Source organism: Peromyscus eremicus, chromosome 3 (assembly GCF_949786415.1).
Source record: "Peromyscus eremicus chromosome 3, PerEre_H2_v1, whole genome shotgun sequence".
In the NCBI taxonomy this organism is placed as follows: domain Eukaryota; kingdom Metazoa; phylum Chordata; class Mammalia; order Rodentia; family Cricetidae; genus Peromyscus; species Peromyscus eremicus.
This window is the reverse complement of record NC_081418.1, coordinates 106,084,773-106,103,087: the sequence shown is the minus strand read 5'-3', so window position 1 is coordinate 106,103,087 and position 18,315 is coordinate 106,084,773. Positions and strand designations below refer to the sequence as shown.

The window sequence follows — 18,315 nt, the reverse complement described above, 5'->3', positions numbered from 1 at the left end:
GTTTCCTCGAAGCTCCAGTGAGGGACAGGTTGAGAATTCTTAATTGAAAACCCAAAATCTGAGATACTTTAAAATCTGGCACAGCATGACAAAGTACTGGGAAATCCCAAAACATAAATAGTTTTTTCTTGTGCGGTATTTTTGATTTGTTTATATTTATTTTTTACTTTTATTATTAAAAATGGAATAAAATTGACCTTGGATGATTTGTATAAAGTATGCATAAACCATACATGAATTTTTGTTTCTAGACTTGGGTCACACTATCAAGATCTTACTTTGCATATGCAAGCACTCTGTTCCCAAGAGTCTGAGGTATATATAAAGTATACTCAACCTATATGTTAAAGTGTGATAGGATTCTTACTGGGAAGGGAGTACTTAGACATGTGATATAACTGGTCAGCATGCTGCTCCTAGGGTGTCTATGTAGACGAATTTACAGTAGAATGAAACACAAGTTATAAAAAAATACAGTGTTTTCCTCCACACACACAGCTTCAGACTTAGAATTGGGTTCGGATACACTCATAGGCTATTATGTTTCTAGCATGCTGATTACTCCAGCATACAATTTGCAAAGATGAAGAAACCACCAGAACCCAGGCGGTCATTTTGCTGAATGAATGTCCATCCAGCTGACTTGCAGAGGGTATAGGAAAGACTGAGACAAAATGGGAAAAACCTGGCTTTTACTTTAGATACATTTTTTTTAAATGTCATTTAGTCTTCTAGGATAGCTATGAGATGCACAAGAAAAAAATTCTCTTTGATGAAAGGAACTATGATTTGTTTTTAGCAAACTTGCTCAAAGTTACTAGTATTAGTAAAACAAAGACTGAACTAGAATCCAGGATGGATTTTAAATCCCTCCCACTTTTCCTCCCTTCCTTTTAGTTTGTTGAAACAGGGTCATGCTGTATAACCAGTTTGGCATGGAACTCACTGTGTAGCCCAGATTGGTCCTCCTGCCTCAGCCTCCTCTGAGTGCTGGAACTTCAGGCTGTGCTACCATACCCCCTGAACCCAGAATTTCGGACCCAGGCACCTTTCTCTTTTGTAACCATTTGGCATCCCTTGGCTTCGTATCCTGAGTCATTTCCATGAGTTGGTTTGTGTTATAAGGCCTTTTGTTTGTTTTTGGTTCTGAGGACCCAGCCCAGAGCCTGGTGACTTCTAGTAAGTACTCCACCACTAAGATTTATTCCAAGCCTGTTTTGTGGTTTGTAGTGTTTAGTTTGTGAATGTTAGTTGTGGTTTAAATCTTTCATGGCTTTTGCAGCATGAAAAGGTGTCAGGTTGCTTGAGGAGATGGTGTTTGCACTGTATCCTGTGGATTACATTGACTCTGAGATGTAAACACCTTTCTGTTTTCACTGTGTTCTCTGCCTGTGCGAAGGCGGAGTTTCCTTGATTTGTGAGAGGCTGCTCTGTAAGGCAAGTTTGAATTAGATGGAGGAGAAAAGATAAATAGGTTAGAGGAGGTTGCTCTACAGGCAGGTATATTATCACAGGTTTTTTTTCATTGACTGCTGCAAGGGATCTATGACAGGTTTGTAGGTCCTACTCACATATTATAATTGTATTTCATAAGGCTAATGCTGACGGCATCTTTGATTATAATGATTTCATTCATTTTGAGGGTTCATCTGAATGAAAGATCTCATTGTTTTACTTACAGCCTGTAATGACAGACACATCACAAGTTGCAGTTTTGCCACAGCTCCTATTGTGGTTAGATTTTATTTGAGAAGGTAGTTGTTTTTGAAAGGTGGAACTACACCTTTCATATTTAAAAAATGGCTTTACAAGTTCTATATATTTAGAAAGTGCCCAAGAGACTTGTGTAGTTGCATATGCATTGCAGTTTTAGAATCTTTCCAGGTGGAAGGACACAGTTGAATAGAGGGACCAAGGCCAAACTTTTGTTATGGTGGCAGGAGAGAAAGGAAACGTGAATAGTTGGAATTCCTGCTGGAAGAACAGTTGAGTCTGGAGGAAAACAATGCATCATTTCTTCCATCTTGCCTTTGACAAGTGCTGTCTTCTAGTTTCTGTTTAAGCAGTGCTCCTGGTTCAGCCGGAAAAACTACTTGTGAATTCATTGTTGTATTGTTGCCTCAGATTCGATCCTCAGGGGTGTTCAGTAGTGTGCTGGTTGTGAGTTAATTGCCAGCTCTGGGCAGACAGTAGTGGTTACCAGTGTCCCCATGGCCAGTGTTACACGGCCACTGTCATCATTGAATGCAGAGCTTGGAAAAGTTGCACACATTTGGATCTGGTGTCAGTATGAGCTGGCTCTGTTCATTCACGATGAGTTCCTCCAATGACACTTTACAAAAATAGAACTCTAATGACATTACATGAGGATGGATGGGTCATTCATTGAGACTTTTATTATGGGTCAGATTTAAAAAGTTCTTTAATATATTTTTATCTTACTTTATATCTTTAATTTAATTTTATTTATTTAATTTTTTTTTATGAGACATGCTCTCACTATGTAGCCTAGTCTGGTTTCCAACTTGGCATCCTCCAGCCTCTACCTCTACCCACTATCATTGTAGCAGGCTTGTCCCACTTTTTCTTATTTAGTCATCATAATAGCACACAGGGAAAAACGCTGGTTGTGCTCCCAGACTTAGTATGTTCTCTTCTTATTCTCAGCTGCTTGTATTTTTTCAATTTGCCTGTTTCTCTGAGAAGTGTAGCTGCATATAAATGGCAGATTTGAGATTGAAAAATATCTCACTCATCTCCGTGTCAGAGTGTGTGATGAGTAAAATATATATGTAATTATTTAAACATTCAATGTCAGTTAAATTTCACCTATACTTCCTCCTTTCCAGTTATAAGAGTCCATAATATTTTCAGAAGAATTAATGAATTCATGCAGTTTACTGAACATCTGTTATGTGTCTGTTTTACATCGCCGGGATACATCAGTGAACAAAATGGGAAAGAAAACCGTATCCTCCAGGGGAAAAAGAAACAACGAATTTATGTCAGAGCAGTGTATGTGGTGTGACAGGAGCCTTGGGTGGGGACATAAAGGGAAGAGTGTCGTAGGGTCAGGAAGGGGACTGTGTCAGAGTGTGTGATGAGTAAAATATATATGTAATTATTTAAACATTCAATGTCAGTTAAGTTTCACCTATACTTCCTCCTTTTCAGTTATAAGAGTGCACGTTAAGAACCCCCAGTTCTTAATGCCATTGGAAGGTGTATGTTCATAGGCAGAGTCATACCTTTTCAAGTTCATTTTCACTGGGTGTGACAATGTCTGGAAGTGTGCTGTTGGTGTCAGTAAGAAGGGATGGGAAGGAAGAGGGGAGGGGAAGCTCATCAGGATAGATGGACCTTAGTGTTGGGTCCACTACAAATACCTTTAGCTGGAAATGCTTAACATTCTTTTTTTTTTTCCATAGAAAAGTAATTTATTCCTTTATAAGTACTTACACAGTTAGTCATGGAGAGCAACAGGCCCGATGCTGAGACAGGTCAACCAAAATGGAGAGGGCATCAAACTATAGTGGTCAAGGACTAACCCCTAGAAAAGCAACTCTTACCAAGGATTAATTTAACTTTACAAACAGACAAACTAGCAATTCACTCTTTCTCAACTTGACAGTTCACCAGTGGTATGACAGTCAGTTAAAAACATACACCTTACAACTTGGTGGTCCCAAGTTAAAAACAAAAACAAAAACAAAAACCACACACAACAAAAACCATTTCACAGAAAGGAAAAGAATAATATGGAAACAGCTCACTGAAATACACTAATGAGCAAAAATATAAGGGGAAGGAGGAATGTGTTGTCTTAACTAAAGAAACCAAGATTCTGGTTTCCATAGGAAAATGTGCATCCTGGAAAGCCAGGTGTGAGGACTTTAAACCCTATGACTTGACTCTCCCCTAATTCCTGAATAAAAAACGACGTCTTGCAATAGTTATACTCATGGCTCAGACACCTACCTCACTTGGCTCTATTCCTTATCCACTCTGGCCTCTTACTTGAGAATCTGAAAAACTTGGGGATATAGCTTAAGAAGAAAAATAATCACACGTAATATCCCCCATTTCTGAAGATGTTTTAGACCTGGTTTGCTACTAGAAAATTCCTGAAGAAAAATTTAAATATAAGTCTGTGGCTTTGTTGAATTAAGTCCCCCAGTTAAGATTACAAAACCCCCATGGTTTGGGCTAATAATACTGTTGGTGGCACCTATTGTAGCCGGAGAGCTGAACAAAGTCTGTCTCAATGCATCTCAGGGTTCAGAGGAAAACAAGGGGAGTCTAAACCACAAGTGCAGACATGTCTAGAATCCTTGTCCTTCTGGATCCACACTTCCTTCAGGGTCTTTATCATTATAAATGTTCTCTGCCATCTGCCACACTTGCATGATATTGTCTTCTGATACAGAACAAATCACCCAAGGTTCATTGGGATTCCAGGAGAAGTCAGATATCTTGGCTGGGTGACCACCATGAATAAACAACAACTCTGGCGGGCCATCTTCTGCATCTTCTGGGGACTGTTCTTCTCCAGCTTTACTTAAATCCCAGACATTCAGCCTACAATCAGTACCACTAGAAGCCAAAATAGTCTCATTGTGAGGTGACCACTGAACTTGGAATATTTCATCCTTATGTGATTCAAAGGAATGCAACTTGAGTTTCAGATTTCTCAGATCCCACAAGGCAACAGTCTTGTCAGCTAATCCTGTGGCAAGAATGAACCCACTATAAGGATTGAAAGATAGGCAGTTCACTTCAGCAGTGTGAGCATCGACCCATTGGCTTGGCTTGGAAGTATTGTTTGAACGAGTATTCCAAATCATAAGTTTATGATCATCAGCAACTGACCCAAACAGAGACTTGTGGAGCAGATGCCAGGAAACGTCCTCTACTACTGCTGTGTGCCCTGTAAAGACGGTCTTTGCATCCACCACTTTTCCTTCTTTTGGAACTGCACTGATGTCCCATAAGCAGATGGTATGGTCATCCGAAGCACTAAGTAAGTGCCCGCTGAGATTTGGATTCCAAGAAAGACCATTACCTTCCTTCTGATGTCCATGGAGACATAAATCTGGGCTGCACTCTCCAGAAGGGTCTGGTTTAGAAGGATGCTTTGTGTAGTCGAGAACAAGCACATCACTGGATGGAGTCTTTGTTGCAGTGATGCAAGGGTTCTGGGGCATGTACTGAGCCCTGTTTACTTCTCCTTCATGGTTGACCTTGATTTCTATTTCAATTTTCCCACGGACAGAGCCAAAACCTCCAAATTCTCCTCTTTCACTGTCATAGTGGGATGTATCAAACTGAGCATCATCATTAGGGAGCTGGACACTGGCTATCGCCGGGTGGTTTTGTTCATCACGTGTGTGTGTGTTCCCAGGAAAAGGCGATGAGTGCTGAAATCTTTCCCTTCAGACCTGATTACATCTGGAAACCACTGGGCAGTTAAACTGGGCCACTCCAGGGCATGGGTCATCACCAAATCATAAAGAAAAGGGGTGTTCTTCTTCCATATTTTGTACTCCTCATTGATCACACGTTCTTCCACCGCATCGCCAAAGGCAGCTTTCTTGTCAGCCATGGTGGCAGAAGAGCTGGGAGGGGTCGATTAACATTGTTTTGCTGGCATCTTATTTATCTTTAGTACCACCATCTGTTTGGATTGAGAGGAAATCCCTGTCTTACCACAGTGTAATAAAATTTCTTTTAAGGTAAAAACTGAGTTCATTTTGAGAAATCCCAAACAACAGAAATGGCTCAAATCGTGACCAATTATGAGGTTGGCTTTTCAGTGTCAGGAGTCTGGCTGATACTGGAAGAAAGCTGTGTGGTCATTAATAGACAAGAATCTCTTTAAAAGCTCTGGTAATGAGGCTGTGGAGATGAGGTAGATTTGAGGTAGGGTAGACAGCTTCTGAGGAGTAACGAGTCAGTGCGTATACACAAAACTGCTTATAAAATACATAACATTCAAAAACACGTTTTAAAATCATTTAATTACAGCCATATATATATACATAGTGGAGAAAATATGAACTTTGGAGCCAGACTCCAAAGTTTACTTTTATCCACTTTCTTTTTATTTGTTGTATGGTCACAGGTCTGCCATGTGTGGTGCCTCAGTTTATTTGTCTGCCAAATGGGGATAAAAATATTTATCTCAGAGGGTTCTTATGAGGACTGAGTGAATACATTAGAAATAGTCCAAGCTGTGCAGACTATTACTTTTGGGGAGAGGATGGTGTCTTCCATGTTCAGCATGGGGACATTAGTATTCTAGGCCTTGTGAGTAGGAAGAGGTGTCATAGATCGAACCGGGTTCTTTTGTTTGCCCAGCTCTCCCCAGGGAGTTGTGTGTCATTGGCTCTAGGCTGTTTGTCTTTGTCCTTGTTGGCCAAAGTGAGTTGTTTTTATAACAGGTTTGGGCAAGGTGCCCTTGATTGTCATTGAGTGTGACCTTTACACCACCTTAAGTGCTAACCAAAAATACGTAAAAATACCGCTGAGGCCTTTTATTACTCTGGGATTATATTCTAAAGGAAATGTCAAGGATGACTCAGTGGCCGAGGAAATAGAATTTTAAAAGGGCTTAATCATGGATCCAAGTTTTCTTTTCTTTAATATTTATTTATTATAATTATTTTGAAACAATCTCATGTAGCTCGGGCTAGCCTCTAACTCATTGCTTGTGGAGCATGACCTTGAACTTCTGATCGTGCTTTGACTTCCCAAGTGCTCGGATTGTAGATTTGTGCCGTCACCTCTGGTTTGTGTGGTGCCGAAGGTTGGACTGATGTCTTAGTGCATGCTGGGCCAGCACTCCCAGCGCTCTACCGGGTGAGCGACATCATGAGTCATGACTTCAATTCTGCCAGCTCCTGTTGCCGGGTGAGAAGTGTGGAGGGAGGCAAGGACCATACAGGCCAGGGGCTGCACATCCCAGCGTGAACATAGTAGGACTCTCTGTTGAGCTGCCCAGAGAGAAAGTGTAGTGGGAATAAAAATATCCGTGCAAGCCAAGATTAGGTAGAACTGGAGTACATGAGGCTCAACTGGCTTACTATTTGCAAGACCCCCCTTGGATAAAAATCCACCACGGTGCTGTCAAAGTACAAACAAGAGCCAACTTTTCTCGAGCACTTAACTATGTCCCTGGCATGATTCTGAGCTTTTGTATGATGTGTGTGCTCTCATGCATGTATGTGGAAGCCAAGGGCGGCATTGAGTTTCTTCATCTATTGATTTCCACTCTATTTTTTGAAGCAAGTTCTCTCACAGAACATGGAACTTCCCCATTAACTAGACTGGCTGGTGAGATCTAGGGATCCCCAGTGCTGGGATTATGGGTGCATGCCCCCCTGCCTGGCTTTTCTGTGGGTGCTGAGAATCTAAACGCAGGTCCTTGGGCATCCACATTGAGTGCTCTTACCCCCAAAGCCATCTCATGCCAGCCCCGTTTTGCACCATTAACTCACAAATCCTCACAATTGTCTTGTAAGGTTTTATTCCCAGATGCTCTCTGAGGAGATGAAGTTGGGTGTATAGGATGTGGGTTTCTGAACAGAAAGACCTGAGACAGGTTTTTAATGTTCCTTTTTCTTTAGAAATCGCTCTGGGAATGCTGCTGGGATACCCTAAGCAAACTGTGACTGACATCCCCCCTCTTTTTAATTACTTTAAAAACAAACAGACAGACAGACAGACAAAAACTTCAACAATGGGTTGACTGGGATGTTTTCTTTCTTTTTTGTTTTTTTTGACAGGGTTTCTCTCTGTAGTCCTGGCTGTGCTGGAACTCAGAGATCCACCTGCCTCTGTCTCCCAAGTGCTGGGCTTAAAGGTGTACGTTGCCATGCCCAGCTCTTTTGTTTGTTTTTTTGGGGTATTTTCACTCATATGTCACTGTTTTCTTTGTATTTGCCCCTGCCCCTGGATAATTTTAGATACAGTTGGCCTTACTGTGCCTTTATGCTGTTGAATATCTTGCTTTCTCCTTAGTATCCTTGTGATATAGAAACCTCTATTGCTTTTTTTCCATAAGTATATATGTGGAAATCTGAGGCTATCTTCTTTGAACATATTTTCTCATATATATATATATATATACACACACATAAATTAATATATTTAACTTAATATATGTATAATTTAATTTTTTTGACTTTTAAAATGTATTCTCTGACAGTTTCATATGTATACATTACGTCTTGACCTACTATATATACTGAGGCAGGATCTGTCACTAAACCCAGAGCTCAACAGTTTCTGTTACTCTGGCTGGCCACTTTACTCTGGCAATTCACTGTCTCTGCCTCTCTCAAATTGGGATTCCAGGGGCCCCCAGCCCTTTCTGACCCAGCTTTTATGTGTATTTAGGGGATCTGAATTCCCATTGCCTTGTGAGGCTCACACCTTTGTATCTCTTTTATCTGCCAGACCATTTCCCCAGCCCTTTCTTCCCCACTCTGTGCTAGAAATGCTTGAGCAGTGACTTGCGGTTTTTACGACGGGCATGATTTTCCAGTTTTGCAGCCCCCTAGATAGGGGGAATCTCCGTACTGACCAGACATTTCTGTATCTTGAAGGCAAGAAATGGACCTGTGGGAAGATTTGATTGGGGCTTGTGATCCTACTTTAGACCAATGAAAGAGCACCTGATTAAGAAATACATAAATCTTTTAAAACTATAAATAAGGGAAAACTAGCGTTTTCATCTAATATTTAAATGTACATCAATTGTTAAAGAGCCAAAGTAGCATTTTTTTTTTTTTTACAGATGGGCTTAGCTTTAATTATTCATACATCTCCTTGAATTATCACAGTTATCGCATAAGCGATGAAACAGTGTTAGGCAAATTACTATTTCTACTCACAGAGATAGCTGAGTCTAATACTTAAAGTCTCTTCAATGACTTCCCATTACTCACTATAAAATCCAGATTCATCGATGATGCATGGACTATTAGGTCCCTGTTCCCTGTTGTTGTAGAGAGCTGATACTAGTTGGAACTGCTTCTGTGTGATGATGAGAATGCATCACTCTTGGGTCATGCTGTGCCTATGGAGAGGCCAGTAAAAGCCCCAGCATGTTCCAAGGTTAGATGCCCTTACATTCTTGCATAATCTGGACATCTGTACATGACTGGCCAGCCTCTGCTGTCTTCCTACCCCCCCACATGTCTCCTTGGTAATTCTCCTTATACTTAAAGTTGTTATTCCTTTTTTTTAATGTCTCTCGGGGTGTGGGTGGATAGTTCAATCAGAAAAATGCCTGCCATGGATCTGAATGTGATCTCTAGTTTCCAGGAGCAAAGCCGAATGTTCGGGTGGAGGATGGGGTGGGTAGTGGAGGTAGGTGGATCTTTGGGGATGCTGGCCTGCCGTCCCAAGCCAAAGTAACAGTGAAAGACCAACTTTCAATAAACAAGGTGGATAGACAGCTCCTAAGAAACAATCTTCAAGGTTGACCTATGGTCTACACACATATAAACACACACACACACACACACACACACACACACACACACACACACACAAACCCTCACCCTCTTTCATTTTTGCTAAAGTCAGTTCCTTAAAAGATAGACATGTATTTGTCATGTTTATTCCCATATCTGTGAGCACAAACATGCCTGCTGCCTAGTATGTTCTCTGTGGTGTTTATTGAACTCAGGCTTGACACCTGCACAGATGGCTGGCTGGCTGAATACGTGAAGAATGAGCAGAAAAGCAGCAGATTGTACGTCATAGCGTTAACAGTCTTTTCCATGGGACCCATGACCCTTGGATATCAGGGTCAAAATTTCAACCTGATGAGGAGTAATGACATTTTATTTTAGGACGTGTGAGCCCTAAGGGAGGCTGTACTTGCAGCTGTCTCCTGTCGGGAATCTCTTATGCTTCCTGTAGCCAGGCATAGCAGTTATCTAGAACGCAGTTACACTCTCCTATCACAAGCAGTGTTAACAGAGTGTATCAGATGCTGGTGTGCGGCTGGACATACACCAGTGGTTGTCATTTGACACTAGTTATCATTTGATTACTAGGTTAGCCTGGTTATTTCCTGACTGGCTGCTTCCTGTTGCTGCTTCTGCTTCAGGTTCTCAGATGTTCTTTGCAAATGGGGTATTGGTATCATGGTGCTGCTTGACTTATTACATTCCCTTCCCACATGTCAGAGCTTCTCCAGGCTGCTTTACAAAATGGGTAGCTTTTAACAACAGAACTGTGTCATTTTTGAGTTCTGGAAACTAGAATCGTAACGTTGAGGAAGACTCTGGGAGGACCCCTTCTTGTGCCTTCTGAGTTTCTGCCAGCCACCAGCATTCCCTGGTTTTGTTGCTGTAGAGCTGTGAGCGGTAATTTGGGTTTAGGGGTTAATTTTTTTTTTAAATTTTAAATAATATGTATGCATTGGGGATGGAAGGATGGGTCAGTGGTTAACAGCACTTGTTGTAGAGTACCTAGACTTGAGTTCCGGCACACATGTGATGGCTCCCAACCACCCATAGCTGTAGTTCCAGGGTATCCAGCACCCTCTTCTGAATTCCTTGGGCACCAAGCACACATGTGGTGCACATGCACACACGCAGGCAGATCTCTCACACACAAAATAATATAGTTCTAATAGTTTTTAAATTATGTGTGTATGTATCTGTGTGTGTGTGTGTGTGTGTGTGTGTGTATGAGAGTACATATCTGAAGCCACAGATGTCAGATCCCCCTGGGAGCTGGCGTTACAGGAAGTTATGAGCTGCCTTGCAGGGGATAGGGACTGAATCTGGATCATCTGCAGGAACTGTTTGTGTTCATAACCACTGAACCAGCCTTCTAGCCCCTGTCACTTGAGTTTTGAATTCTTCACCCAGGCCCATGTTTGGGTGACTTGGTCCCCAGGAAAGTATTACTGGGAGCTGGTGAAATGTAAAAGAGGTGGGTGCTAGTGAGATAGCTTCAGGTCCTTGGGGCCATGGCCTTGCAGGAGATCATAGGGCATGGCCCATTCGTTTTCCTTTCTTTTGCTCCCTGGCCATGTTGTGAATAGCCTTGCCCTGGCCCAATTCAGTAGGCCAGTTGCTCACAAACTGAAACCTCCAAAACCGTGAGCTGAGAAACTTCATCTTGGGATTTTTTTTTTTTTTTTTTAAAGTGAGGAAAAACTGACTTACTCACTCTTGATTTCTCTTCCCTTTAATACTGCTGTTGGAGGTATGTGGGTGGGTGGGTGAGGTGGGGCACGTGCATGTGTTCATATATGTCCAAGTGTCTCCTCCTTAAAAAACTATATTAGTCATATTAGCCTTAAGGCCTGCTCTAATCTAGTGCTTCTTAATTAATTTTGTCTGCAAAAGGTGTGTTTCTAAATAAGGCCAGTTAAAGCTCCAGGTGGACATGGGTATGTAGGGAGGGACACACCAGTTCAGAAACCCAGGCTTAAACTTTCTGCCTCGATGCTGTTCTGTGAACTTTATGTAGTCCGCTGCTCTTTGAGTAACTTTGCATGGCTTATCATCTCTTTGGCAGGCATGTTCAACCTAAGGCCCGTGGGCTGCACGTGTCCCACAATAGATGCAGAAGTGGCTCAGCACAATTGTGTATAATGTTGTGTTGCAATATCAAAAGGTTGGACACCTCATTAGAATTTTTGCTTTTTGTTATATGGTGTTCCATCTCTTAGTGTCTCCATTTCTATGAGGAGACTGATCACATAATACCTGTATTTTTGGAGTTTTTGAGGAGTCAGAGAGATGATATATGTAGACAAATTTCTAAACAGTCTTATTGAATAAGAAATACAGAGCCAAATATAGAGGTAATAGCCAAAGAGATCAGAGAACTAGCACAAAGAGCCATGACCATCCTTATCTTACCACCTTGCCGCCATCGCTTCCCCAGAGAGAGCTTCTTCCCTTCTAACCTGTGGTTTGTTTTTTTTTGGTTTTTCGAGACAGGGTTTCTCTGTGTAGCTTTGCACCTTTCCTGGAACTCACTTGGTAGCCCAGGCTGGCCTTGAACTCACAGAGATCCGCCCGGCTCTTCCTCCCGAGTGCTGGGATTAAAGGCGTGCGCCACAACCGCCCGGCCTAACCTGTGTTTTTATTGCCTTCCTGTTCTGCCTTCTCATTGGCTCTAAGCCCAGCCACATGACTTTCTAGTCACTGCCTATCTACACAGACCTCCAGGTCTCTGTGGTTAGTATTGGGATTAAAGGCTCTTGTTACCAGCTTGGCTGTGTCCTTGACCACGCAGAGACTCTACCTGCCATGTGATCAGATTAAGGGCATGGGCTACCGCCTGACTTCTGTTTATGGCTTGCTATGTGACCTCTGATCTCCAGGCAAACTTTATTTATTAACATACAAATAAAATCACATTTCAGCACAATTAAAATATTACCACAGATGTAGGCAGATCATGTAATATACCAAATATTGTATGTCCTTGACTTACTTCTGTTTGTTCATTTCTTTGAAAACTCAACCTAAATGTATATTCTACACCTCTTCTTTATTCCAAATTTATGTAAGAACCCCTGTGTTGATATATTCACTGAAGGTAGTTCCAGTATGATTAACAAAAGTGTTCTATTAGGTGGGGGCATGTGGGGTTCTGCTCTGGGGAATAGAACCTAGTGCCTTGTGTGTGCAAGACAAGTACTCTACCATTGAACTATTTCCCCAATCCTCTTTTTACTTTTCATTTTAAGACGGATGTCTCAGTACATTTCACAGGCTGGTTCTGAGCTCACATGTAGCTCAGATAGGCCTTGAGCTTGTTATCCTCCTGCCTCAGCCTCCTGAGTAGCAGTGATTACAGACATTGCCACCAGGCCTACCTGGTAACAAATGTTTTCAGAACATTATAAGCCAGTGCTGAAATGTGGGCCAACATTAGAAAATTAACTTAAGTTTTTTGATTACAAATTGTCACACTCTCACAGTGTACCAAGCGATAGAGTTCTTTCCACAAGATACGCAGTATTAACTAATTCTGCAGTGGGTTGAAAGGCAATACAAGTCAACATCATGTTTGTGTTTTCAGTTTGGAAGTAAAGCCAATTATGACTATAAAATTGAAGTCCAACTCTATTGTGTTCTAACTAAATATAAATGTGATATAAATTAAAACCCACAGGAGGTATTTCAATTTAATCTTAATTGTTATTTTTTTCTGAAATGTAAAATTGAATAAATGTTAAGAATCTCTTTGAACATGGCAAAATGGGCTAAATTTAATTATGTTGCATTGTTTTATAAATACTCTATAAGTTCCAGGAGAGAATGAAGCTTATATATCTGGAGTGCCTTGAGGTGATTGCATCTAGGGGAAGAGAGATTAGGTTTTCATTTGACACATGTATCATAACTTTAAAAAGAGATGGTTCCATATTAGAAATTCATACAGTGTTTGTACTTGACTGGCAGAATTTGTAGATTGAATATTTGTGTTCTGCTTGCTTAAACTTAAAAAGAAAGTAATTTTAGAATTACTTGTTTTTGAATCTCACTGACTTTAATGACTATTACAGAGGCCTTATAGAAATTGTATCTGAGGTGTTTATTTAGAAGAATAAAAGACAGATGATTATGGATAGGAGAGCCGATATGTATGATGAAAATCAATTTTCTTGTATTAAACAGCCTACCACATCTGTGACTAAGATTTCTGAGAAACAGCTTCCAGGGAGGAATGGATTACTTTGGCTCATGGCTTCAGTGTTTTCAGCCTGTACTTCTGTTGACTGTGGGACTGTGGTGAGGCAGGGGCAGCATGGTGATGGGAACATATAATAGCGGCTGCTTAACTCAGAGCAGACTGAACACATGCACAGGCGTACATGGGTGTGCTCTTGTGCATGCACTTGCACACACATGGGGGTGAAGGCACTCTCTTCTGTCACTTTTTGCACACACCACACACACACACACACACACACACACACACACACACACACACACACACGTTTTGCTAATCTCCAAGGATATTCTCAGTCCCATCAAGTAGAAACACCAATTGCTCATACATTGATAAAGATTAATCATCACAGAGCTGGGGAGACGGCTCAGTGGGTAAAGGGCTTGCTGTGTGATGGCCTGCATCTGTAACTTCATTATGGGGTGTGACAGGCAGAGACAACTAGATCCCTAGAGCTCACTGACTAGCCCCTCTAGCCAGGTGGTGAACTCCAGGTTTAGTGAAGAGACCTTGTCTTAGAAAATGAGGTGAAGAGTGATGAGGAAGAAACCTGACATTGACCTTTGCCCTCTGCAGGTATATGCACAAACTTATACACACATGCACATGCATACGCTGCACACACCACTACAGATACAAAGAGTACAACGGGAGTAGTCTGTAAAATATGGTGCTCGCCATAATGATTGTAGCTCTTTGGAAATCTTCCCCCTCCTCTGTTTCTGTGCTCTCGGCCCAGTCTAGGTTATCCAGTAAGTGTGTGTACTGAAACATTGGGTCAGAAGGTAGACTAGGTGACCATTTAGATTTCTGTTATTCATGAGTTTCTATGAATCTGAAATCGGTATAAAGGGGATAAAATTGAAAAATGTTGGAAGGAGGCAAGGTGCTTGCAGGTCTGAAATACTTGGTTAAAAATGATTAACTTTTGATATTCAGAGCAGCAGATGGATGCTAGGGGAAGGCTAAGAGAATATATAATGGAAATTCTTCTTGCGGTGTATTGTTGTCCACAGTAGATGGGTTGGGAGGGGAGGGAACACAGGCTAGAATACACCATGGTGTTTCCTGGGAATCTTTGCTTTGTAAGCATTTTGGGGGTTAAGGAATGGAAACTCCAGTTGCTCATACATTTATAATTTCAGAATCAGAAGTCAGCATTTCATCTCCTAAGGGTGAAAACTAACTCAAATTCAATGAGATTAATTCACTTTTGTTCAGAGGAAAAGCTGATGCAGGGAGTTGAGCAGGATCAGGAAAGCTGATAGTTTGTGTTTACCAAGTTGCCTTGTTTCCCGTGCAGTCAGTGTCCTTGTGAACAGACCGTGTCTGCCAGAACGTTACAGGACTCCAACTCTGTACCCTTTGGGCTACTGCTTATTTTGTTTTGTTTCTTTTTTGAAAATGAAGTTAATTATTCTACCTTCAGAAAGATTGTTCTCCTGTGTACAGCTGAACTCTTTCCTTCTCATGAACATTCTCATTGTCTCACATTTATTTATTGGTGGAACGTTTGTACGTGAAGACTATTTAAAATCCACTGGATTCAGGCAAACAATAATTTAAGCCGACATGCTTAGCAGCCAAACAGGATGAAAATAACTCATTTTTATTAAAAAAAAAAAAAAAAGAGGCCAGTTGATGACTGCTGAATGGCTGGGTGCTCTTGTAGATCCTTGGGAGTATAATACTGTCCATCACTTCCAGATTCAGGGTATTAATCAAGGTAACCAAATGTAGAGGGTATAGAAATCGCTCTTAATTAATACAGTTGTATAACTTACTGTTTAAATTATAGATGTTCTTCCAGGGATTTAATGACATTTTTGATGCTGGGAATTCATTCTGACCCTATCTCAATATATGGACATCTTCTTTGTAACTATAAATTCAATTTAGTGTAGTCTCTTTATTTGTTTGTTTACTTGAGTAGCTTTTAAACAAATAACTTTTGTTGTTGTTGTTAGAGCAGGTTCAGTTACCAGCAACCTTGAGAACAAGGTACAGAGAGCTTTCTCCTGTTCCTTCTGCCAGCTGGTATAGCCTCTCTCCACTGTTAGCACCGCCACCAAGGGGGAGAGGCACAGCTTTGACACCGTAGGAACCCACATTGGTGTAACCACATCGCTCTAACACTAGCTGTCTGCTCCTGGCAGCACCAGTCTACTTCAGAGAAGATATGGGCCTCGAAGAAACTTCATATGGAGTTTCCTTTCTTTGTGACAAAAGTTATCAACTGGGCAAGAATGCTGTCCAAAATGGACAAGCAGGACACAAAAGAAAGTGACTGCAGAACTTTGCCAAGACAAGGCAGGGTCAGTCCTTCAAAAATCCTGCTTCACAGAAAAGTCTGTCAGATATTCTAGGCCTGTAGGCCGAAGATGTATGTATGCCCCAGTGTTACAGAGGAACCTTAGGTGACTGTCCAGGCAGCCAACAGTTTCTGTCATTTCTTAGTTTGGGATGTTGTTTGCTCTACACTTCCTGTTTACTAAGGAAACTCTAACCTCAGATCTCTGAGGGAGTTGAAGACTAGATAGTTATAGTTTTTTCTTTTCTTTCCCTTTCTTTCTTTTCCTTCCTTTCTTTCTTTCTTTCTTTCTTTCTTTCTTTCTTTCTTTCTTTCTTTCTTTCTTTCTTTCAGAAAAGAAACTCACAATAGAGGTGTAAACTGTATAGGGTTGAGAGACATCGAAACATAATTTTGGGTTGGTAATGCACGCAAGTTAGGATAGAAAGTGAATTAGGTACAACACTTTGGATTCACCAAGATAGGATAGATAATGGAGTATTTTCTCTTATTTGTCAAATGCTAATGGGCTAGACATTGTTAATGTAATTATTGCCTATATATATTTGTATATAGTTATTGTACTTATTGTATATAGTTTTTCTATGTTAGTTAAAACCTTTGTTTTTTGTTTAGATAAAAAGGGGGAAATGTTGTATGATATTTTGTTTGTGTTCTGACAAATGAAACTTGCCTGGAGATCAGAGGGCAAAGCTAGCCATTAGTTAACCATAGAGGCCAGGCAGTGGTGGGCACACCTTTAATCCCAGCACTTGGGAGGCACTTAACGTATTGTTAAGACTAATTAGGATTGCGCTTCAGCCTCACTTTTGGTGTAGTGTAGTTTCTGGATTTGGACAGATGACTGTTGAGATGGACGGCCGTTACAATAACTCAGCATGGACTACTGTCACAGCCGCCTGTAGAGTGTCTCCGCCGCTCTGTGCTGTCTCTTCACCGTACCTCACCATCGCCCACACCCCCTTGTTCTGATACGCATTACTTGAGTACGTCTTCTTTCTCAGCAGAGAGAAAGCTGCTCTAAACTTTCTCTTGGAAGGGTTCTCTCCTGGATGTAGGTTTTCAGCATCACTGGGTAAAATGGGAAACTGACTGCAAGACCACATGATGAGATTATGTTTTAATTTGTAAGAAACCTCCCAACTACCTTCCACACTTGCCCTTCCACTGTGCGTTCCCACGACAGTGAGTGGGAGTTCCTGTCTTTCCACATCCTTCCAGCATTTGGTGCTGTTCTTGTCCTGGGTTTTGGATATTCTTATCTGTATATATATATATAAAATATATATATATATATATATTTTATATATATATATAAGTATTTCACTAGTGTTGTTTCTGTGGATAGGGTCCTCCCCCCCCCCCCCGCCCCCCTTTTGAAAGTTCTGTTGTCAGAAATAAGTCTAGGTCGCAAAGACAGAGAGCAGCACTCCAGGTGAAGTGTCATGACAAGGGAGCACTTGACTCTTGATCAAGCAGGAGTGAACACTCTGGATCAGGACTTGATCTGGTGGACTTTAATGTAGGTGGTAACTGGGTCTTTCTTCCATTGGCTGGGGCCTGACCTCAGGCTTTGGGGACTGGCTACCTTTAAAAACATTGGCTCACAGGAAGTGAAGGGGGAAGAGGCCAGACCTTTCAATCCCAGAATGTAGCAGGGCCTTTGTATATACAAAGGTTTTACAGGGTGTGGGAGAATTAAAACATTTGCTTAAAAGTCTTACACGTTGGGGGAGCTAAAAAGATTTTAATTCCTTGTCCTAAACACAAAGGTTTTGTTTTTTGTTTTTGTTTTTTTGAGACAGGGTCTCTCTATGTAGCCCTGGCCATTATAGAACTCTTTATATAGACCAGGCTGGTCTCAAACTCACAGAAATATGCTTGCCTATTCTCCATAGTGCTGAGATTAAAGGCGTGAACTACCATGCTTGGCTCTGAACACAACTTCTATAAAACACTCATGTTTAATGTTTCTTACACTAATAATGAAGAAAAATAAAGAATAAATATAATTTGGAACCTCTGGGAAATGTATTGGTTTTATTTCCAGAAGTTTCTGTATTTTATATGCAATAAGGCAAATACCTATGCATAAAGTTAAAGAAATAAAAACCAGTAAAGCATTAATTTAAAAAATATTGATTGGTGCCGGATAGACGGCTCAGCAGTTAAAAGCACTAGCTGCTCTTGCAGAGAACCAGTGGTCAATCTCAGCCCTCATAGGGCAGCTCACAGCCATCTCTTCTGGGGGATCTGATGCTGTCTTCTGGCCTCTGTGGGCACCAGGC

The 18,315-nt window shown here is 41.2% G+C and overlaps 2 protein-coding genes across 14 annotated transcripts in view; one reads left to right on the top strand and one right to left on the bottom strand.

The window, feature by feature from the left end:
* Magi1 (membrane associated guanylate kinase, WW and PDZ domain containing 1) overlaps window positions 1-18,315 on the top strand; it is a 650,887-nt gene that overhangs the window by 104,026 nt on the left and 528,546 nt on the right. The window lies entirely within an intron of this gene.
* On the bottom strand, window positions 4,280-5,614 carry LOC131907223 (histone-binding protein RBBP4-like). Its single transcript, XM_059258250.1, is given in 2 exon segments — window positions 4,280-5,393; window positions 5,396-5,614. Coding segments are annotated over 2 exon segments (1,278 nt in total). The 5' UTR covers window positions 5,603-5,614; the 3' UTR covers window positions 4,280-4,322.